At 44.4% G+C, this 24,890-nt stretch overlaps 1 protein-coding gene across 3 annotated transcripts in view; it reads right to left on the minus strand.

Annotated features, from left to right (window-relative positions):
* Positions 1-24,890, minus strand: part of uggt1 (UDP-glucose glycoprotein glucosyltransferase 1) — a 168,053-nt gene that overhangs the window by 85,319 nt on the left and 57,844 nt on the right. For all 3 annotated transcript variants that reach the window (XM_085990639.1, XM_085990638.1, XM_085990640.1), the window contains exons 19-20: positions 16,466-16,586; positions 15,620-15,718 (exon numbers count right to left, since the gene is read on the minus strand). In XM_085990639.1, coding sequence (XP_085846765.1) covers positions 15,620-15,718; positions 16,466-16,586 — 220 coding nt within the window. The remainder of the gene's footprint in view (positions 1-15,619; positions 15,719-16,465; positions 16,587-24,890) is intronic.

Raw genomic sequence — 24,890 nt, forward strand, 5'->3', positions numbered from 1 at the left:
GGCAGCGTTCGGACCTAAGAAGAGGGAGGGAAGTGTCCCAGAGGGTCCGCTCCACGACGGGAAAATAATAAAAGAAAAAGAATACGCGCAAGAAACCGTGGAAAGCAGCGCTAACAACAGCGGGGAAGAAGGAAAAGCGCGGGAGGCGCCATTTTGTTAAATCGGAGAAGGCGGCAAAGCGCGGGAGGCGCCATTTTAGATTTGCAAGATGCCAAAGACTGACTGCATCACTGCTTTTGATAATACATTAGAGGACTGGACCACGTATGTGGAAAGAGTCGAGGTATATTTCGAGGCAAACGATATAGCGGAGGGGAAAAAGGCATCGATATTGTTAAACTTAATGGGCGCTAGAACGTACGGCCTATTGCGGGACCTGATTACTCCAGCCAAACCAAAGGCGAAGCGTTTTAACGAAATTGTTGCTGTTCTACAGGAGCACTTAAACCCTGCACCGCTGTTGATAGCAGAAAGATTTAAATTCCACAGGAGAACTCAGCACAAAGATGAGAGCAATGCTGAGTATCTTACGGAACTACGCAAGCTATCAAAGCACTGCCAGTTCGGAGCAGGACTGGCAGATACCCTACGGGACAAATTTGTCTGTGGACTCCTGAGTGAAGGAACACAGAAGAAGTTACTCGCAGAAAAAGAGCTGACGCTAGATAAGGCTTTCAGCGTGGCAGTATCGTATGAAGCAGCAGCCAGGGGAGCTGCAGAAATTCAACAAAAACCACAGGAATACGGCACCCACGAAATGACACGGGGATTTGCAAAATGTTATCGCTGCGGCAGAACTAACCACGACCAGAAGGACTGCTGGTCCAAAGGCAAAATATGCAGACAATGCGGGAAGATTGGACACATTGCACGAGTTTGTAGGTCTGGGAAGAAGACCAGCGACAACAAAAAGGCTACTAAGGAACCGTACAAGAGATGACGGACAGTAGTTCCGAAGACCAGATGAGCGATAGTGAATCCGGAAACAGGAGACTAAGCTGTCTCAAACTTCACAATGTAATCGCAAAAGAGGATCACCAAACCATTTGGGTCACTCTCACGATAGCAGGGTCCCAAGTTAAAATGGAATTGGATACAGGATCAGCGCTAACCGTCATGAATCGACGAGACTATGAGCGGCTATTTTCACACATACCCTTGAGAGAGACATCCATCATCTTGACGACGTATACGGGACAAAAAGTATACCCCAGAGGAAAAATAAGGGTGCCTGTCGAATACAATGGCAAGAAAATACGGAAATTGTATCTCTATATACTGCCAAATGGTGGACCACCGTTATTGGGACGGGAATGGATCAGGAAGATAAACTTAGATTGGCATTCCATTCATGCAATGACGGTGGACGGTAAAAAAGATGAAGACGTCACTCCTGGACGATTGTCAACAATCTTAGCTAACGCCAAAGAGGTATTTCAACAAGAACTGGGCACGCTTAAAGGCGTAACCGCCTCGATAAAAATAGAAGAGAATGCAGTTCCCAAGTTTTTCAAAGCGAGACCGGTACCATATGCAATTCGCCCAGCCGTCGAGGCAGAGCTGGAGAATCTGGAGAAGGCGGGCGTGTTGTCTAAGGTCGACTGGAGCGAGTGGGCGACACCCATCGTTCCTGTCATGAAGAAAACGTTAACCAATAAGTCCGGAGAGCCAAGGAAGATTCGCATCTGTGGGGATTTCAAGGTGACGGTGAACCCTGTCCTTCGCACAGTAAAATATCCTCTTCCAAGGATAGAAGACATCTTCGCCTCGCTGTCTGGAGGGAAGCGTTTTACAAAAATTGACCTAGCACAAGCATATTTGCAGATGGAGGTTGAAGAGTCCTCTAGGAAGTATCTCATGATAAACACTCACAAAGGTCTTTACCAGTATCATCGATTGGTATTCGGAGTAGCATCGGCTCCGGCGATATGGCAAAGAGCGATGGAACAAGTCCTGCAAGGGATTCCGGGGACTCAGTGTTACTTGGACGACATCCTTGTAACAGGTGAAGATGACAGTGAACACCTTAACAACCTAGAACAGGTGCTCACTAGACTACGGGAACATGGGCTGCGAGCCAACCGCCCCAAGTGCGAATTTTTTAAGAAACAGATATCGTATTGTGGCCACGTGATTGATGAAGAGGGGTTACATAAGTCCCCTGACAAAATTGAAGCGGTTGTTAAGGCCCCAGCGGCTGAAAATGTGTCGTAGCTGAGGTCATTCCTCGGGTTGGTGAATTACTATCATAAGTTTTTGCCGAATTTGTCGACAATTCTGCACCCACTGAACGCCCTGCTACGAACGGGGGTAGCATGGAAATGGAGCGATGATTGTAAGCGTGCTTTTCAGAAGAGTAAGGACTTAATCACTTCAAAGGAAGTATTGGCTCACTACAACCCAGCACTGCCAATCAGGCTGGCGTGTGATGCGTCTCCCTACGGCATTGGGGCGGTACTGTCACATAAATTCCTTGATGGTTCAGAGAGGCCGATAGCTTTTGCGTCACGCTCGTTAACTTCTGCCGAGCGTAACTACGCCCAGATTGACAGAGAGGCCCTCAGCCTAGTGTGGGGGGTGAAGAAGTTCAATCACTATCTGCACGGTCAAAAATTTACTCTACTAACCGATCATCAACCTCTTGTCTCCATTTTCAACCCTCAGAAGGGCGTACCGATAATGACAGCACAACGGCTGCAGAGATGGTCCCTTTTCCTAGGGGCACACCAATATGACATCGAGTACAAAGGAGCTAAACAGCATGGAAATGCTGATGGATTGTCACGTCTACCGTTGCCGACGGTGGAAGAAGACGACCTTGCAGTGGATCCAATGGCGTTATTCCACTCAGCCATAGTTGAATGTCTCCCTGTGACGAATGCAAACATAGAAAAGGAAACACGGAATGACCCGACACTATCACGGGTCTATGATTTAACGGTGAAGGGATGGCCAGCACATGGCGAACCACTGCTGCCAGCATTCTCGCCGAGAAGAGAACAGCTGTCAGTGTGCAGAGGAACCTTGATGTGCGGATCCAGAGTAGTAATTCCACCTAAGTTGATGGATAGAGTGCTCAATGAGCTTCATGAGGGTCATCTGGGTGGGGTAAAAATGAAGAGCTTAGCCAGAGCGTTTGTGTGGTGGCCGGGAATCGATAGAGAAATCGAAGAGATGACCAAGAGCTGTGCAGGATGCCAGAAGGTCCAAAACGCCCCACCACAAGCTCCTCTGCATCCATGGGAGTGGCCCTCATCTCCATGGCAAAGGGTGCACATTGATTTTGCTGGTCCCTTCATGGGCTCGATATTTTTAATTGCGGTGGATGCACATTCAAAGTGGCCAGAGGTAATAAAAATGTCCTCAACCACCACGGAAAAAACTATCACAGTTTTACGAACCATATTCGCCAGGAATGGGCTGCCTGAACAGATTTGCTCTGACAATGGACCACAGTTTATGTCTGAAGAGTTCCGGAGGTTCTTAAAGAACAATGGTGTTAAGCATTACACATCTGCCCCATATCATCCAGCCACTAATGGATTGGCCGAGTGGTTTGTCCAAACATTCAAGAAGGCTATCAAGGCAATGTGTAATGAATATATACCCCTACAACACAAGGTGGACAACTTCTTGTTTGCCTACCGGAATGCGACACATGCGGTTACCAACCAAACTCCAGCCATGATGTTCTTCAATCGAAGACTATGATGCCGCTTGGATTTGGTTAAGCCAAACGTCCGAAGAGATGTGGAGAACAGGCAGTTTCAGAATATGAATGAATGGCCGACCAGGAGTTTTAAGATAGGTCAACCAGTTTTGGCCCGGGACTACCGCACTGAGAAATGGCAGCCAGGAACGATTTGTACACGACAAGGACCTCTCGTGTATACCGTGGACGTTGGGGAGAGCATTGTAAGACGCCATGCTGACCAGATTCTAGAGTCACTGGAAAACGTCAACTCCACACCACGATCTGATACACCTGGTAATGAAATCGACGTTCCAATTGGAGCTACCACAGAACCGGTAATATTGGAAGCAGATGAACCAAACAACGACATTGATTCCAACTCAACATTGCCAGAAGAACCTGATACCCCAAAGAGGCGTTATCCAGACAGAATCAGGAAGCCTCCTCAAAGACTGAACTTATAATTGCTTAAACTTAACCAATGTATCTAGCAACAGTAATTGTGATTGTAATTCGTTATCATTAGTTGTTAAATGAATGTTATGTACTGTTTATCTAAAAGGGGAGGAATTGTTGTGTATGTACCTTTAAGAGAATAACTGGTCTCAGACTGCAGTACCGGCAGTGACCACCCCTGTATAAAAGGCGCTAGAGAGCCTCTGTTGTTTAGTTTCGCTTATGCCTTTCACCAGTAAAGATCTGTTTGTTTTCTCTCCTGCTAGTCCGTGTCTCAATCATTCACGGACTTAACAGAAACAATCACAGATCTTTTCTGGTGAGAGACAGAGAGAGAGAGAGAGAGAGAGATGCACTGCAGCAACTCGCCAAGGATTCTTCAGCAGCACCTCCCAAACCTGCGACCTCTTCCACCTAGAAGGACAAGGGCAGCAGGCGCATGGGAAGACCACCACCTCCAAGATCCCCTCCAAGTCACACACCATCCTGACTTAGAAGTATATCGCCGATCCTTCATCGTCGCTGGATCAAAATCCTGGAACTCCCTTCCTAACAGCACTGTGGGAGTACCTTCACCACACGGACTGCAGCGGTTCAAGAAGGCCCACCACCAGCTTCTCGAGGGCAACTAGAGATGGGCAATAAATGCTGGCCTTGCCAGCGACGCCCAGATCCCATAAGCGAATAAAAAGGGAGAGAGAGAGAGAGAGTGTGTGTGTATATTACAGTTTGGGCTTTCTTCTTCTCTATTGCTTACATAAAAATAGTGGTTTCGATAAGCAGGCCGAATCTCCAATGAACTGGAACTTGCATCCTGTATCAGTGCGGAGAGTGGTGCCATGGGACTAACAGCTACCACTTAGTTACAATATAACCCATTGGCGAATACAAGACATGCCCATGTTCTCCCTTAAACTCCAAAAGGCAGTAGATACCACACCACCAGCCAGAACAGTAGATTCTATCAAATTTATTGGCCTGGAATTTGCTGTCCCGATGACGGCGAACTGGCATCATTCGCCATCATTCCGTCTTTGAAGCTGACCGCAATTCGGGATTTAGTGCACGCGCAGCCTAATGCGGAAATCCTGAAGTTGTGATCTGTCATTCACTGCTCCTCCACAGGCTGCGCTGTGCTCCCGCTCCCTCTCTCATCCCTCACCCCACCCCCACACAGAGCCGGCAATCAGTGAAATCTCTCAAATCAGGGAAACTAACGAAAACTTTGGCTCTTCCGCAGTAATTACGCTGTTAAATTCCCCATTAAAAGTTAGACCCAAAGGGATTAGGTGTAACTGGGGTTTTAACAGCGTATTGACTGCTAAACAAAGGTTGGGGGCGTGAAAAACTAATTTAAATTTTGTACAGCGTCAAATTTATCCATTTAAATAAAATTTAAAATTCAGAAACTTTTTTTAAAAAAAAATAAAGTTTGTTCATCTTTATTTCAGGTTTGCCATTTGCCCGTGTGAGAGCCCCAATCTTTGTTTTGCTCTCTCCAACATTTTTAAAAAGTTGGAATTTTACAAAATTACTCACTTCCTTGTTCGCTGTCTGTGAGAATTCTGCGTTTTGATTGTCTGCTTAGACAGCTTGTGGACGTCTCAGCAGCTCGCACGAGGGGATTCCCACTATACTCCGTTGATCAGAATTGAAGGTCGGAAAACCCGAACTTCTCGACACAGAGATCCTAAAATCTTTGTGCAAAGCTTACTTCGGGGTTAGCGGCAAACACATTCGCTTCGCCACTGACCGCAAATTCCGAGCCAATAACAAGCAAGATCATTTCATAGAAGCAGAAATACACAGTAAGCTACTGATGGAACAAATACTTAGAACACAACAATGATAGAATCAGACCACAAGAGGTTAACGTATGGAAGTAGAGTTTCCGATTTAGGCACAATCAGCGGTCCAGGCGCAAATTGCACTAGTTTTGAAAAGTATTCTTTCTCCCCCCGCCCCCAAGTTTCCACACTCATTTGCATATTGCCGAACACAAAATCTGCCATGAACCAGCGTGATCAGGCAACGTTTCAGAGTGTTTGTTTTTAAAAATACAGCTGAATAATACAGCTAAAAATGGGTTTATCACAAAAAATAAGCATTTTAATTAGAGTGTCTCGTCCACCACCAGCGAGTAACCCGATTTGAAATAACTGAATATGACTTTTAAAAACTATGCAGGATCATTTGCTAGTTATATTGGTGTACAGTAGTCTGTTTCTTAGTGAATTAAAAAAAATTATATTCAAAAGCAATGTTCCCATTAGTTTTTTGTTGTTGTTTTTTTTTGAGTGCATGGCCCATTCAAAATACCATGCATGCGCGGTTTTTCCCATTGACCAGCCGGCTTCCAGGGAGGTCCAGAGCGATGCGCGGTCGCACAGCTCAAAGGGAACATTGTTCAGAAGCATTTAAAACGTGCCTATTAGTGTCCTTGCACCCTGAAGAATCAACTTAATTTTAAGAGCCTCCTCAAAGGTTCGCAAATAAGCGCAATTAGCAGAAACTCGCCATAGTGATTAATTCAATCTGGGGGCACGGCTAGTTTTGTGGGCGGTGTCGCCTTCGAACACGATGTTTTTTTAAACGACTGCAAAAGATTGCGGAAACTATTTGCGCTGAGCTTAATTTGCGCTGAAAATTCCCGGCTCTTTGCTACTAGTTTGGCCGAGTTGGGGCAAATTGCATCGAAAAAACCAGCGCAACCGAGTGGAAACTCCAGGCCATATTGCTTAGTACATATTGCTTACACCAGCCCATTTATCTGCAAGGCTTCTAGATGAAACAGGCTTCCGTAGGCTTCCCAATGAGATTGTTGTACATAAGCAGGTGCAAAATCCCTGCCCACTGCAGTCCCCAGTTGTTAATTAGACTGAGATCAAACTGAACTAAAGTTGGGCAGAATTCTTTATACTTAAAGAAGCTTTTCCTGTCACAGATGTTAATGCTGAGACATTAACTATCTTAAGAACATAAGAACATAAGAAATAGGAGCAGGAGTAGGCCAATTGGCCCCTCGAGCCTGCTCCGCCATTCAATAAGATCGTGGCTGATCTGATCCTAACCGCCAATCCACTATCACAGAACCATCTCCTGAATCTAACAGAATTAGACACACGAAATAGGAGCAGGATCAGGCTACATGGCCCCTGGGCCCGCTCCGCTACCCACAGGGCCATGACCGATCCGAACCTAGACTCATGTCCAAATTCCTGCCCGCTCCCCGTAACCCTTAATTCCCTTTACTTCTAGGAAACTGTCTATTTCTGTTTTAAATTTATGTAATGATGTAGCTTCTACAGCTTTTTGGGGCAGCATATTCCATGGACCTACCACCCTCTGAGTGAAGTAGTTCCTCCTCATCTCAGTTTTGAAAGAGCAGCCCCTTATTCTAAGACTATGCCCCCTAGTTCTAGTTTCACCCATCATCGGGAACATCCTCCCCGCATCCACCCGATCCAACCCCTTCACAATCTTATATGTTTCAATAAGATCGCCTCTCATTCTTCTGAACTCCAATGAGTAGAGTCCCAATCTACTCACCTCTCCTCATATGTCCATCCCCTCATCCCCGGGATTAACCGAGTGAACCTTCTTTGTACTGACTCGAGAGCAAGTATGTCTTTTCTTAAGTATGGACACCAAAACTGTACGCAGTATTCCAGGTGCGGTCTCACCAATACCTTGTACAACTGAAGCAATACCTCCCTATTTTTATATTCTATCCCCCTAGCAATGAAAGCCAACATTCCATTGGCCTTCTTAATCACTTGCTGCACCTGCATACTAACCTTTTGAGTTTCGTGCACCAGGACCCCCAGATCCCTTTGTACTTCAGTACTTTCCAGTTTCTTGCCATTAAGATAATAACTTGCTCTATGATTTTTCCTGCCAAAGTGCATAACCTCACACTTTCCAGTATTGTATTCCATCTGCCAAATCTCTGCCCACTTACTTAGCCTGTCTATGTACCCTTGCAGGTTTTTTATGTCCTCCTCACTCACTACTTTCCCTCCCATCTTAGTATCATCTGCAAACTTTGATATGTTACACTCGGTCCCCTCCTCCAAATCGTTAATATAGATTGTAAAGAGTTGGGGACCCAGCACTGACCCCTGCGGAACACCACTAGTTACTGATTGCCAGTCTGAGAATGAACCATTTATCCCAACTCTCTGCCTTCTGTTAGATAGCCAATCCTCTATCCATGCCAGAATATTACCCCAATCCCATGATTTTTTATCTTAAGCAATAATCTTTTGTGTGGCACCTTGTCAAATGCCTTTTGGAAGTCTAAATACACTACGTCCACTGGTTCCCCTTTATCCACCCTATATGTTACTTCCTCAAAGAACTCCAGCAAATTTGTCAAAAATGACTTCCCCTTCATAAAACCATGCTGACTTTGTCCTATTAAATCATGATTATCCAAATGTCCTGTTACTGTCTCCTTAATAATGGACTCCAAAATTTTACCTACCACAGATGTTAGGCTAACCGGTCTATAGTTTCCAGCCTTCTGTCTACTGCCCTTTTTAAATAAGGGTGTTACATTAGCAGTTTTCCAGTCTGCCGGGACCTTTGCCGAGTCCAGGGAGTTTTGGAAAATTATTACCAATGCATCCACAATCCCTACCGCCACTTCCCTCAAGACCCTAGGATGTAAGCCATCAGGTCCAGGTGATTTATCTGCCTTGAGTCCCATTATTTTACCGAGTACCACTTCCTTAGTGATTTTGATCGTGTTTAGCTCCTCCCCCCATTTAGCCCCCTGTTTGTCCAGTGTTGGGATATTCTTAGTGTCTTCTACTGTAAAGACTGATATAAAATATTCATTCAGTGTTTTTGCCATCTCCATATTTCCCACCATTAATTTCCCAGTCTCATCCTCTAAGGGACCAACATTTACTTTAGCCACCCTTTTTCTTTTTATATAACTATAAAAACTCTTACTATCTGTTTTTATATTTTTTGCTAATTTACTTTCATAATCTATCTTCCCTTTCTTAATCAATCTTTTTGTTATTTTTTGCTGTCTTTTAAAGTTTTCCCAATCCTCTATCCTCCCACTAGATTTGGCTACCTTATATGCCCTTGTTTTTAGTCGAATACTATCCTTAATTTCTTTCCTTAGCCACGGATGGCTGTCTTTTCTTTTACACCCTTTTCTTCTCAGTGGAATATTTTTTTTTTGGAAGTTGTAAAATAACTCCTTAAATGTACACCACTGATCATGTATCGTCTTACCCTTTAATCTATTTTCCCAATCCACTCTACTCAATTCCACTCTCATACCTTCATAGTCTCCTTTATTCAAGCTTAGCACGCTTGTTTGAGATCCAACCTTCTCAGCCTCTAATTGAATATGGAATTCAACCATGTTATGGTCACTCATTCCAAGGGGATCCTTTACTAGGACATTTTTAATTAATCCTGTCTCGTTACACAGGACCAGATCTAAGGTTGCTTGCCCCCTGGTCGGTTCAGTTACATACTGCTCAAGAAACCCATCCCTAATACACTCAATGAACTCATCCTCAAGGCAGCCCTGCCCAATTTGATTTGTCCAATTAATATGATAGTTAAAATCCCTCATAATTATAGATGTTCCCTTATTACAAGCCTCAACTATTTCCTGATTGATACTCCGTCCAACAGAGCTGCCACTGTTCGGAGGCCTATAGACTATGCCCACTAGTGTTTTTTTCCCCTTATTATTCCTTACCTCCACCCAAACTGTTTCATTATCCTGATCTTTTGACCCAATATCATTTCTCTGTATTACAGTGATTCCTTCCTTTATTAACATAGCCACCCCACCTCCCCTTCCTTCCTGCCTGTCCTTCCTGATCGTTAAATAACCTGGTATGTTTAATTCCCAGGCATTGTCACCCTGCAGCCATGTTTCTGCAATGGCCACAAGATCATACCCATATGTAGTTATTTGTGCCATTAACTCGTCTATTTTGTTACGAATGCTACGTGCATTCAGATAGAGAACTTTCAAAGATGTTTTGTGACACTTAGTTCCTGCTTAACTCTTGAGCATGACCCCTGATGGTTCAGCCAATTGAGCAGAGGGATCCACAGGTACAAATACACAAATCACTAAAAGTGGCAACGCTGGTTAATAAGAGCATAAAAAAACAAACCAAGCACTAGGGTTTATTTCTAGAGGGATAAAATTGAAAAGTAGCAAAGTTATGCTAAACTTGTACCGAACCTTGGTTAGACCACTTGGAGTACTATGAATAGCTCTGGTCACCATATTATAAAAAGAATATAAAGACACTGGAGATGGTGCAGAAAAGATTTACAAGGGTGATACCAGAACTGCAAAGTTCTACCCATCAGGAAAGGATGAATAGGCTGGGTCTCTTTTCTCTTGAAAAGAAAAGGCTGAGGGGGTGACCTAATAAAGGTCTTTAAATTATGAAAGGTTTTGAGAGTCGGCACAGAGAGTGTTTCCACTTGTGGGGAAGAGCAAAACTAAAGACCATCAATATAAGATAGTCATCAAGAAACCAAATAGGGAATTCAGAAGAAACTTCTTTACCCAGAGAGTGGTGAGAATGTGAAACTTGCTACCACAGAGAGTGGTTGAGGCGAATAGTATAGATACATTTAAGGGGAAGCTGGATAAGCATATGAGGGAGAAGGGAATTGAGGGTTATGCTGAGAGTTAGATGAGGAGGGATGGAAGGAGGCTCGAGTGGAGCATAAATGCCGGCATGGACTGGTTGGGCCAAATGGCCTGTTTCTGTGCTGTATATTCTATGTAATTCTATGTAATAATGAATTTCATTTACTTTCTGCAGATCCACAGACTTGAATACATCAGCATTTCAAAGAAAAATTGCCCAGTCACCAAGCAAATTGATGCGCCTCAATAACTTCAAGGCTCAAAGTTAACTGAATAAAACTAGGCTTTTATTAGCAAAGAAAGATGCCTGTGTCTTCACCTAGCATTCTGCTGTTCTGCTGCAAGACAAGCCTGGGCTTGTCTTAAGTAGGGCCAGGTATGGGCGGAGCTGACACACCCAATGGGGAGAAAGGGGGCGGTGCACTATATACAATACAAGGTAAAAACACAGGAGCAGGCAATACGATATATGTAGTTAAATACAGAGTCTGATGAATGACATATTTCATCACACAAATGTTGACTTCACCAGTTACTGAATAGAAACATTAACCAACGAAGGCTAGCTACCTCCCATTGATATATGCAAAAATCTGGACATCTTCTCATATAGGCCACTTCTGCAACAGACAAAAGAACACTTTTCCAGTTCCAGCTAGCTTAAACCAAGTTTTTATGCTCCTTTACAGTGATATGAAAAATAGATAAAATGCTAAGTTTTCTTTATTTGACTCAAGACAAAAACCTCTACGATCATCACCAAGTGTCTGGAAGGCAGTGTCTTAGGAGGTTGTAGGAAAGTGCAGAACTTTTGTTATGATATAATTCAAATTCTATTAGCACTGTTTTGACATTTGTCCATAAGTTGCGATTGTGCACATGCACATAATAGAACAAGTGATGAGTAAGAAAGGACTTGCATTTATGTAGCACCTTATCACGCCCTCAGGACATCCCAAAGCACTTTACAATACAGGGATAACTTCTGAAGTGCAGTCAAAAGTTATCACCTAAGCAAACACTGCAGCCAATTTGCACACAGAAAGATCCCACCGACAATGAAAGAATGACCAGATAATCTGTTTTGGTGGTGGTTAAGGGAGGCATCTTGACCAGGAAACCAGAACTCCATCTCTTCTTCAAATAGTGCCATAGGCTCTTTTACATCCACCTGAATGTCTCATCCAAAAGATAGCAACACTCCTCAAGTGCTGAACTAACGTGCCAACCTAAGGTTATGTGCTTAAATGCATAGTGGGGATTGAACTCACAACCTTCTAACTCAGAGACATAAGTGCATCTAATTGAATCCAGCTGACACTTAATAAGCACATCTGGGAAGTGTGCTAACTCAATGTCCTATCTGTTCCTTTCACAAAGCAAGGAGAACAAAACTCCCAGAATCTGAAGCAGAACAATTGCCAGAATAAAGTCACCTATAACTTCATTAAGCACCAGCACAGACAAACTTGGTGAAAATTAATTTGTGATATAGGGCTTTGGTGAGACCACACCTGGAGTACTGTGCACAGTTTTGGTCTCCTTACCTAAGGAAGGATATACTTGCCTTAGATGGGGTGCAACAAAGGTTCGCTAGATTGATTCCTGGGATGAGAGGGTTGTCCTATGAGGAGAGATTCAGTAGAATGGGCCTATATTCTCTGGAGTTTAGAAGAATGAGAGGTGATCTCATTGAAACGTATAAAATTCTTAGAGGGCTTGACAGGGCAGATGCTGAGAGACTGGTTCCCCTGGCTGGAAAGTCTAGAACTAGGAGTCATAAGGTTAGATTTTCCTGGAGCCATCAGGCAGGGTTTCAGGCGTGGGGGGGGGGGGAAATCCCGAAATCGGGGGTCCCGGCACCATCCCGCCCAAAACCCGCCTCCACGTAAGTTTCAGAGGAGGAGGGTACCCGCCCCGCACTGGGACCCGCCGACCCGAGACGGGATGGGATTAGTGCCAATTAACTGCCTGTTAACAGGTAGTTAACAGGCAGTTTTTAGCCTAATCCCTATTTTGAGGGGTGTCGTGTGGGATTCCCGACGGCTCCAAATCACGCCAGGTTAGAGCAGTCGGGCCGTCTGGTTGAAGGACTTGGAGGGGTCACGATGTCGGTGTTCAGGTGAGTGATGGGTGCATAAGTGCAAAGGTAAGTGTGTTTGGTGTGTCTAAAGTGTGTAAAGAAGTTTAAATTACCTGTACTTACCTTAACAGCCTTTCTTCCTGTAGGCGTCGGGAGTCCATCACTCAGCCGACAGTGAAAGCAGAATGGCTGCGATCTGTCAAAAGTGACAGCCTTCAGCTTTCATTGCCGGAGAGATTTCTAACTGAGTCTGTGTAGAAGGACTCAGGTTAGAAGTCAGACTGTCAGTGTTTGACAGCTTCAAACAGCTGTGAAACACTGATATTTCATCTGCCAAAACCTCTTGACAGATGAAATTTCAGTCTGTGACGTCACCTGTTGCCGGGTGGCCCTTAATTGGCCTGCTGAGTCTGCTGGGCGGGCTCAACAAGGTCAATCAAGGGAAAATCGCGCGGATTGGCCGGACGTCAATGTAGGCGGGACTAAAACCCGAAAGCTGTAGTCCCGCCTCCTTCCTGACAGTTTCAGGATAAGGGGTTGGCCATTTAGGACTGAGATGAGGAGAAACTTCTTCACTCAGAGAAGTGTGAATCTTTGGAATTCTGTAACCCAGAGGGCTGTGGATTCAATATATTCAAGACTGAGGTCGATAGATTTTTGGACACTAAGGGAATCAAGGGATATGGGGATAGGAAGGGAAAGTGGAGTAGATGTAGCAGTTCAGACATGATCTTATTGAATGGTGGAGCAGGCTCGAAGGGCCGTATGGCCTACTCCGGCTCCTATTTCTTATGTTCTTGTATAGCTGTGGAAGCACAGGGTGAGTCACAGTACTGGTTGTAAATGTACTGTTGCACAAATCAGTAAGTATGGCGAGAAGATGCTTCCAGCAGTGTCATGCATGGAGCAGCACAGGAACAATCAATTCAAACATGTCAACAGCACATCACCATTAGAGGCCTGCTCCAGTAAGTACCTCTGAAAGCTAAGAGTCCACATCAATCCAACAATGGACACCCAGCACTGATGTCGGTCATGGAAGATACAGAGTATCTGTATCCTATACAACTTGCTAGTTGGCCATGCAGTGAACTAGTCACTGACATCATGTAGCAGCGTCACAGGGAGCTTCAATCTTACAAGCCTCATTTTTGGTCACAAAATTAACAGAAGGACATGATATTGCTCCACGAAACAGAAGAGTACCTCAAAAAGTATTCCCCCTCAACTTTCCAAAACGAAGCCACATGTTTTTGACGGTATGAATTTGAGCAGAATGTCAGTCCCTTTCGGCTTTTTTGGCTGCAGAATACCAGGACTCCATTCATTTAGTTAAGTTTACAATTTGATTATTTCTCCTTCTTGTCAGCAAAAAGCTGCATAATACTCTGCAACGGAAGGACCCGTATTACTGATTCCATTCAGTGAACCCTTCAATAGAATAGTTTAAAATAATCCGCAATAATGAATCTCAAATGCCATTTCATATGGATCAGAATATAATTTAACATGCAAAGGGCCTGTTGAGGATGAGGACCATATTTACATTCCTCCTTTCTTTGAATTACATCAACTGGCTTGCTTGATACAGTGCACCTTTTCTCCAAGTGGAATATTTGCAAGCAGCATATAGTGGAAAAATTTGAAGGGGGCTTTTCTTGATTTTGCTTAGAATAGGCCCAGCAGTTACTAACACATATTTATATCACATCCCTGCCCCTGTTCCCACCATCACTGAAATAACACAACTACTTTCCTGCTAATGACAGTGTGCGATGAACACAGTTAAAATAAGATGGTGAATTTTCAACATCTGCACACTACATAACCAAGAGCAAATTAACAGCTTTACACCTCTCTGCTGCACAAGTGGAGAATCTTAGATGGATTACCATGGAGACTGATGCAGAATACTGGAATCAGCAATCACATACTGCACACTCCAAACAATTTGCAAATTTTATATATATATTAGCGGATCTCTTTGTAGCTCACATTAAGGTTCTGACGAAAGGTCACCGACCTGAAACGTTAACTCTGTTTCTCTCTCCACAGATGTTGCCAGACCTGCTGAGTATTTCCAGCATTTTCTGTTTATAAGTCAGGCAATGTGTGCGTTAGAAGGATAGAAGTGTTAAAACAATGGAATGCAGTGTAGTATTCAGCTGGTTACGGTGAAGCTGTGTTCTTTTAAGGCCGCAAAGTCTAATTACTAAATAAACAGTCTCAGAGCAATGAGGTTAATTGTTGTTTGATCATGAAACTTTGAATAGGCGCGAGAGTTTCAGGCTCCAGCTCATTTTTTTTTGCATCTCTAATAAAATGTGATGTCTGCACATGCCAACGAATGGTATGTCTAGCACGCATTTCCAGTCTGTCACACTGCTCTGCCATATTTCAGGTGTCACTCTCAAGTGTCGATGTTATACTTCAAAGAAATGTATTAACCAACCAAGGATCTCTCCAAAAAGCCAGGATGTCTACAGCAGCTGCTTCTTAATTGACCTTTGTATCAAACCAATGTTTACTTAATAGCAATTAGACTGTCACCTTAAAGGAAAACTTTAGCATAAGAAACTTTGTGGTTTACACATTAGTGCTCTTATCCTTTATAAAACATCATGTCCTCTGAGTTAACATGAGCAGTACCATGGGGATTGTATATATAGCAAAATAAATTTCACATCATCTGAACAAGGAACAACAGCAGACATCAATTCAATACTAATTACTGCACCTCTTTTAGACAAGTAGGAGACACTGTTGGCGACTGCTGCAGACTTTTCCTCAGATTTCAGGAACGCAAAATGGGAATAGTCATCCACACCGTCATTAGCTGTAACAAAATGTGGGTTCATTAAAGATTTATAAGGGGCATTGTCTAATTCAACCTACAATTACTCATTGTTAAAGGACATTTGTAAAAGTCAATTCTACAGAATGCTAAAAGTTCAATCTGCATGATAGTGTTAAAGATTTTCACTACACAGTTATCAGCCTATAATATCAGTACTGATATTTTAAAGCAGAAATATTTATATAAATTCTTCATACTTGAAGTGAGAACACATACAGGCAGAAAACATACCTATTCCCCAATCTCTGCCAATGGAAAGTTCAGTTAAAGATTTCAAACTGGATGCAGTATCAAACGAATCAACTCCAGATTGTAAAATCATTTACAAACAAGTAACTTTCCCCTTTTCTTTTCCTTTCCTCCGGCCCCATCAAGAGTGCAATATTTGCTAGTTGAAGCTGCGTCACTCCATTATTTCCGATTTTCAGAGTAACGCACATACATGTGAGTCTAGTCTCCCTCAAACTTGATTTAATTATCAGTGCTGTGGAACAATAACCACTTCAGCAGGGTAAATGGGGCTCACAGTGCTGCCCGCCTGAAGTGAGTCGATACCTTCCACAGAGTAAGGAAATTAAGTTGCTCTTGGGGGTTCATTTAACTTCCTTTTTAAGTAGTGAATTGCTTAATAAAGACATGTTTTATTCTCAAAGAAATGAAAAGTAGCAAGATTCTGCAGCTTATCAAAACACTTTGAGCCCAGCCCAAGACAGTGATGACTCTTACCATCAGTAGACAAATCCAGGTACGCTCTCTCTGAGCTGAGAATCCTAGAATTGATTCTTGGAACAATTGTCGGCTGATTCATTATGAAATCAACAACATCTTGGTCATTGTTCAGTTCACCCTGAAAATGACAACATGATTTTAAATTACTGGGAGGAAGAATGAAAGAAAAAGAACAAACTTTACATCAAACAAACAGCACAGAAACAGGCCTTTTGGCCCAACTGGTCTATGCTGCTGTCTATGCTACACGAGCCTTCTCCCACCCTACTTCATCTAATGCTATCAACATATCCTTCTATTCCTTTTTTCCCTCATGTATTTATCCAGCTTCCCCTTAAATGCATCTATTCAATTCGCCAGAACTACTCCTTGTGGTAGCGAGTTCCACATTCTCACCAATGTCTGGGATAAGAAGTTTCTCCTGAATTCCTTATTGGATTTATTAGTGACTATCTTATATTTACGGCCCATAGTTTTGGACTCTCCCACAAGTCGAAACATTTTCTTTACGTCTACCTTGTCAAACCCCTGCATAATTTTAAAGACCTACATTAGGTCACTCCTCAGCCTTCTCTTTTCTAGTGAACAGAGCCCCAGCCTGTTCAGTCTTTCATGATAGTTATAACCTGTTTCCTGTAATTTTTTTTTGACTAAGGGGCTGCGCAGGCTATTCAAAATACCGCGCACGCGTGGTTTTTACATTAAAATGCCGGCAAGCGGGCTGCGCGGGATCCCTGGAGCAGTGCGCGGCTGCGCACCTTACAGGGAGCACTGGTTATAACCTCTCAGTTCCAGTGTCATCTTTATAAATCTTTTTTTGGCTTTCTCCGGTGCCTCTTCTATTATCAACTTTCATGGCAGTAGAAGGTCCCAAAGCACTTCAAAGCCAATAAAGTATTTTTGAAGCATTATCGCTGTTGTAATGCAGGGAAATGCAGCAGCCAATTTGCATACACCAAGGTCCCACAAACAGCAATGAGATAAATGACCAGTTAATCTGTTTTAGTGATGTTAGTTGAAAGAAAAAAATTGACTATGTCATTGAAGCAGACTGCTACAAGTAAAAGTTACAAAAATGCATCTGTGTGTGTGAACATAAGAATTAGGAGCAGGAGTGGGCCATACGGCCCCTCGAGCCTGCTCTGCCATTCAATAAGATCATGGCCGATCTTCGACCTCAACTCCAATTTCCCCCCCGATCCCCATATCCCTTGATTCCCCTAGAGTCCAAAAATCTATCTATCTCAACCTTGAATATGCTCAACGACTCAGCATCCACAGCTCTTTGGGGTAGAGAATTCCAAAGATTCACAACCCTCCGAGTGAAGAAATTCCTCCTCATCTCAGTCTTAAATGGCCGACCCCTTATTCTGAGACTATGCCCCCTAGTTCTAGACTCTCCAGCCAGGGGAAACAACCTCTCAGCATCTACCCTGTCAATCCTCCTCAGAATGTTATATGTTTCAATGAGATCACCTCTCATTTCAGAGACTATAGGCCCAATCTACTCAATCTCTCTTCATAGGACAATCCTCTCATCCTAGGACAATCCTCTCATCCTAGGAATCAATCTAGTGAACCTTCGTTGCACTGGCTCCAAGGCAAGTATGCCCTTCCTCAGATAAGGAGATCAAAACTGTGATTAGTACTCCAGGTGTGGTCTCATCAAGGCCCTGTACAATTGTAGTAAGACTTCCTTCCTCTTGTACTCCAACCCCCCTTGCAATAAAGGCCAACATGCCATTTGCCTTCCTAATTGCTTGCTATATCTGCATGCTAACTTTCTGTGTTTCTTGCACAAGGACACCTAAATCTCTCTGAACACCAACATTTAATAGTTTCTCACCATTTAAAAAATATTCTGTTTTTCTATTCTTCCTACCAAAGTGAATAACCTCACATTTCCCCACATTATACTCCATCTGCCACCTTATTGCCCACTCACTTAACCTGTCAGTATCCTCTTTGTGTCTTCCTCACAGTTTACTTTCCCACCTAGCTTTGTATCATCAGCAAACTTGGATACATTGCACTCAGTCCCCTTCACCTAAGTCATTAATATAGATTGTAAATAGCTGAGGTCCAAGCACTGATCCTTGCAGCACCCCACTAGTTACAGCCTACCAACCGGAAAATGACACGTTTATCCCTACTCTCTGTTTTCTGTCCATTAACCAATCCTCTATCCATGCTAATACATGACTCCTGGCCCCATGAGCCCTTATCTTGCTTAGCAATCTTTTATGTGGCACCTTATCGAATGCCTTTTGGAAATCCAAATATACTACATCAACTGGTTGCCCTTTATCTACCCTGCTAGTTTCTCAAAAAACTCTAATAAATTTGTTAAACACGATTTCCCTTTCATAAATCTATGTTGACTCTGCCTAATCATAATACAGGTACACTATCCCTTATCCGAAAGCCTTGGGACCAGCTGAGTTTCGGTTTTCGGAATTTTTCGGATTTCAGAAGGTATTATTATAAGACTGGGAAATTTGTATTTAATATAAATTTTAAAAGTTCAGGCTACCTCTTGCGACTGTTCCGTGTCTCATTCCCCTTCCTGCTTCTCTGGAAAGCCGGATATCGGCTGACTCCTACTAAGCTGGCCTGCAAATCAGGTCGGGTGGGGGGGAGAAAAGAAGATCGGGCGGGCCGCGGTTCAGGTCGGGGTCGGGGGAGAAAAGAATATCGGACGGGCCGCTGCAGCTATCGGACCGGCCGCTGTATTGTTGGGTTCACCCTGCCGGTACCTCCTTCACACTGCCCGGCTCGGCCTGCAATCTCCTACCCAGGAGGGAACTCTGTGACCCTCTGCCCTGCTCAGCGTAAGTCGTGCGCCACTCTGGTCATGTCGTGCGCACGACTTACGCTGAACGAAAAAACTTTCGGTTTTTAGAGGTTTTCGGTTTTCGGAAGTTCGGATAAAGGATAGTCTACCTGTATGATTTTCTAAGTGCCATTACTACTTCCTTAATAATGGATTCCAGCATTTTCCCGACGACCTGTGAGCGACCCGAGAGCGGACCTGTGTGTGGAGCGAGGCGAGGCGGAGGATAAAAGGAGCAGCGAGGCGAGGCCCGACCAGAGCGGACCTGTGTGTGGAGCGAGGCGAGGCATACCAATTCAATAGCGGGGGAGAGAGGTAAAAAGTAATCAAAGTGTGACGTCACTAGGAAACAGGTAAGTGATTGGTTGGTGAGTATTTCTCTCTTTTTTAAACTTTAACTCTGTGGGTTGTAGTTACTAAGGTCTCTCTGGTGCAGAGGGGACTGTTGGTAAACCATTTAACTGTAGTGTAATGAGTGGGATTGATTGATTTAATTTAAATTCAATTAATTAAAGGGTAAGTCATGGCAGGACAGCCCGGCCACGTGATATGCTCCTCCTGCGATATGTGGGAACTCAGGGACACTTCCTGTGTCCCTGAAAACTACATGTGCAGGAAGTGCATCCAGCTGCAGCTACTGACAGACCGCATTGCGGCACCGGAGCTGCGATTGGATGCATACTGGAGCGTTCGCGATGCTCAGGACATCGTGAATAGCACGTTTACAGAGTTGGACACACCGCAGGTACAAGTTGGACAGGGAGAAAGGGAATGGGTGACCAAACAGGCGAAGTACTAGGCGCAGGCAGGTAGTGTAGGGGTCCCCTGTGGACATCCCCCTCTCAAACAGATACAGCACTTTGAGTGCTGTTGGGGGGATGGCTTATCAGAGGAAAGCAGCAGCAGCCAACTTCCTGGCACCAGGGGTGGCTCTGCTGCACAGCACGGGAGGAAAAAGAGTGGGAGAGCTATAGTAATAGGGGATTCTATTGTAAGGGGAATAGATAGGCGTTTCTGCGGCCACAAACGAGACTCCAGGATGGTGTGTTCCCTCCTTGGTGCAAGGGTCAAGGATGTCTCAGAGCGGCTGCAGAACATCTTGGAAGGGGAGGGTGAACAGCCAGCTGTCGTGCTGCATATAGGCACCAACAATATAGGTAAAAAGCGGGATGAGGTCCTAAAAGCAGAATATAGGGAGTTAGGAGGTAAATTATAAAATAGGACCTCAAAGGTAGTAATCTCAGGATTGCTACCAGTGCCACGTGCTAGTCAGAGTAGAAATAGAAGGATATTTCAGATGAATATGTGGCTAGAGGAATGGTGCAAGGGGGAGGGATTCAACTTCCTGGGACATTTGAACCGGTTCTGGGGGAGGTGGGACCAGTTCAAACCGGACGGTCTGCACCTGGGCAGGGCTGGAACCGATGTCCTAGGGGGAGTGTTTGCTAGTGCTCTGGGGGAGGGTTTAAACTAAAATGGCAGGGGGTTGGGAACCTGAGCAGGGAGACAGAGTAAAGGGAAACAAGGATAAAAGCAAAAGATAGGAAGGAGAAAAACAAAAGTGGCAGTCAGAGAAATCAGCGGTTTAAATCAAAAGTGGCCACAGTAAATAATAATTCTAATAGGTCTAAGAGCGTTAAAAAAACAAGCCTGAAGACTTTGGGGGAGAAATTGGGTGAGTAGCACCACCTGTTAGCGCCTAAAGAGGCAGTCAGTGGCTGCACCGCCACTGTCTGCGTCTCCCGCCATATTCAGTAGGGGCGCTAATGGTGGCGTTAGGCATTTGCGCTGCGCCGCCACCGATAACGTCATCGGTGTGCGCAGCACCCCATTCGTGCCCCGTTCGCGATATTTGGCAGCGAACGGCGCAGTTGCGCCGTTCGCTACCCGCGCCCGGTTCACGGGGCCTTACTGTGCCGGCAGCGGCAGAAGTTAAGGTGGAAGTGCGGGGCGGACGCTTTTTCGGCGGCCGCCTGCCAGCACCTCCGTCCCCGGTCTCCTAACCCCTCCCCCGCGGCATTGCCGGCTGTTTCCCGAGAGCCCGGCACTTCTCCTTGGTGCCGGGCTCATTTGCCGGCACTCGCGAGCGGGGATCGCGCTGTTGCAGGCACCTCCCCCTTAACAGTGGGAGGAAGGCCTGCAGTACCGCAGCGTGCCGTGCCGCAGCATGTGGCGCTGCGGCACGTTGCGCTGCGATAATCAGTTTCAGCACCCTAAGAGGGACGCGGAGCGCCTCGAGCCTCGCCCCGTGTCCCTCGAGCGGCACTGAAACTGAATTTCTGGCGATCGGTATTACTCCGATCGCTGCGCTAAATCCTGCGCTCAGGCGACTTTTGCGCCACTTTGGCGCCCCAACCCAATTTCTAGGCCTTTGTGTCTTAATGCGAGGAGCATTCGTAATAAGGTGGATGAATTCGCTGCGCAAACAGAGGTAAACGAATATGATTTGGTTGGGATTACGGAAACGTGGCTCAAGGATGGCCAAGGCTGGGAACTCAACATCCAGGGGTATTCGATATTCAGGAAAGATAGGCAAAAAGGAAAAGGGAGGTGGGGTAGCATTACTGGTTAAAGAAGGGATTAATACAATTGTAATGAAGGATATTAGCTCTGATGATGTGGAATCTCTATGGGTACAATTGAGAAATACTAAGGGGAAGAAAACATTAGTGGCCCTAGAAATAGTAGATGCCTTGCTGGTCATCTTCCAGAACTCGATAGACTCTGGAACAGTACCCATGGATTGGAGGGTAGCTAATGTTACCCCACTATTCAAAAAAGGTGGTAGAGAAAAAGCGGGGAATTATAGACCGGTAAGCCTGACATCGGTAGTGGTGAAAATGCTAGAGTCCACTGTAAAAGATGTAATAGCAGAGCACTTGGAAAGCAGTGACAGGATCGGACAAAGTCAACATGGATTTACAAAAGGTAAATCATGCTTGACTAATCTACTGGAATTTTCTGAGGATGTAACTGGTAAAATAGATAAGGGAGAACCAGTGGATGTGGTGTATTTGGACTTTCAGAAGGCTTTCGATAAGGTCCCGCATAAGAGATTAGCGTGCAAAATTAAGGCACATGGGACTGGGGGCAAGGTATTGACTTGGATAGAGAACTGATTGGCGGACAGAAAGCAAAGAGTTGGAATAAATGGGTCGTTTTCCGAGTGGCAGGCAGTGACTAGTGGGGTACCACAAGGATCGGTCCTAGGACCCCCAGCTGTTCACAATATATATTAATGATGATCTGGACGAGGGAATTGGATGTAATATCTCCAAATTTGCAGACGACACAAAGCTGGGTGGGAGGGTATGCTGTGAGGAGGATGTCGTGAAATTCCAGTACGATTTGGACAGGTTGGGTGATTGTGCAGAAACATGGCAAATGCACTATAATGTGGATAAATGTGAGGTTATCCACTTTGGTGGCAAAAACAGGAAGGCAGATTATTTTTTGAATGGCAATAGACTGGGAGAAGGGGAAGTGCAAAGAGACCTGGGTGTTCTTGTGCACCAGTCGCTGAAGGTAAGCATGCAGGTGCAGCAGGCGGTTAAGAAGGCAAATGGTATGTTGGCCTTCGTAGCAAGAGGGTTCGAGTACAGGAACAAGGATGTCTTGCTGCAGTTGTACAGGGCCTTGGTGAGACCACATCTTGAGTATTGTGTGCAGTTTTGGTCGCCTTATCTGAGGAAGGACGTTCTTGCCATGGAAGGAGTGCAGCGAAGATTCACCAGGCTGATACCTGGGATGGCAGGAATGACGTATGAGGAGAGATTGTGTCGATTGGGCTTATACTCACTGGAGTTTAGAAGATTGAGAGGCGATCTCATCGAAACCTATAAAATTCTGTCAAGCCTGGACAGACTAGATGCAGGAAGGATGTTTCTGGTGGCCGGGGAGTCCAGAACCAGGGGTCATAGTATAAGGGGTAAGCCATTTAGGACTGAAATGAGGAGGAATTTCTTCACCCAGAGAGTGGTGAACCTGTGGAATTCTCTGCCACAGAGGGCGGTGGAGGCCAGTTCATTAAATATATTCAAGAAGGAGTTGGATATATTTCTTAAGGCTAAAGGGATCAAGGGATATGGGGAGAAGGCAGGGACAGGGTACTGAATTTGGATGATCAGCCATGATCTCATTGAATGGCGGAGCAGGCTCGAAGGGCTGAAATGGCCTACTCCTGCTCCTATCTTCTATGTTTCTATGACTGATGTCAGGCTACCTGGCCCGTGGTTTCCCCTTTTCTCTCTCCCTCCTTTCTTGCATAGTGGTGTTACATTTGCTACCTTCCAATCCGTGTGGCATGGGGTGGGGGGGGAAGGGGCAAAGCAAAATTCAGCAATTACAATGGTGTTCTGACTGTTCATCTAACTCTTTATTCATACAACTAATAGTCCAAAGAATTTCTACTTCCAAGTATTTCTCACTGATACCCAAAATTTTCATTTTCAAATTGTACTTTCTTGACCAGGGAGTTAACAATACCACTTAATGCTATTTTACATACAATTATTTCAGTGTTTTACAGGGAAAGATTTATGAAGATTAAAATATTTTAGCAATGTAATTATTTGGTTCTTCTGAGTTAATTTCTTTTTAAATGCATCTTTTTTCTAATTCTTCATGAATTCAACTTCAATCAGACTCAGAGCAAAACTGTAAAAGCACCAAATCAATAGCGGTGTAACGTTTTATCTCATGGAAACACAACATACAGCTTATCTCAATTCTGAAAACAGGAAAAGGGTCCTCCCATAAGTGTTAGCTCCAATTAAATGAGCTCTGACATTACCCTTGAAATTATAGGGTTGAGGGATTTCAGTTATGTGGAGAGACTAGAGGAGTTGGGATTGTTCTTCTTACAGCAGAGAAGGTTAAGAGGAGATTTGATAGAGGTGTTTGAAACCATGAATGGTTTTCATCGAGTAAGTAAAGAGAAACTGTTTCCAGTGGCAGGAGGGTCAATAACCAGAGGACACAGATTTAAGTCATTAGCAAAAGAACCAGAGGGGAAAAGACGAGATTTTTTTTCCCCCACTTGTTGTTACGATCTGGAATGCACTACCTGAAAGGGCGGTGGAAGCAAATTCAATAGTAACTTTCAAAAGGGAATTGGATAAATACTTGAAAAGGAAAAAATATAAATACAACCAATGCATAGCAAGTGAAACAGCAATGGATTTTAGAAACTTACGCTGGGTCTTTCAACTTCACTGGGGCAATGGAAATGGAAAAGAAAATCGCACAGGGTGCATAACGGGTGGCAGATCCGTTATTTCCTGTTTTACTCCCCCGCCAAAATTTAAAGATCCGCCCCTACTCACTACAGACTTTTATGCAATTCTTGTTGAAATCGAGTTGCTAAATATACCTGATAATTTTTTTAAATTCCTTTATGGGATGTGGGTGTCTCTGGCAAGGTCAGCATTTATTGCCCATTCCTAATTGCCATTGAGAAGGTGCTGGTGAGCCGCCTTCTTGAACCGCTGCAGTCCGTGTGGTGAAGGTACTCCCACAGTGCTGTTAGGTAGGGAGTTCCAGGATTTTGACCCAGCAACGATGAAGGATCGGCGATATACTTCTAAGTCA

This window comes from Somniosus microcephalus, chromosome 6, assembly GCF_052327205.1.
Source record: "Somniosus microcephalus isolate GS21.2 chromosome 6, FLI_Smic_1.0, whole genome shotgun sequence".
NCBI classification, from domain to species: Eukaryota; Metazoa; Chordata; class Chondrichthyes; order Squaliformes; family Somniosidae; genus Somniosus; species Somniosus microcephalus.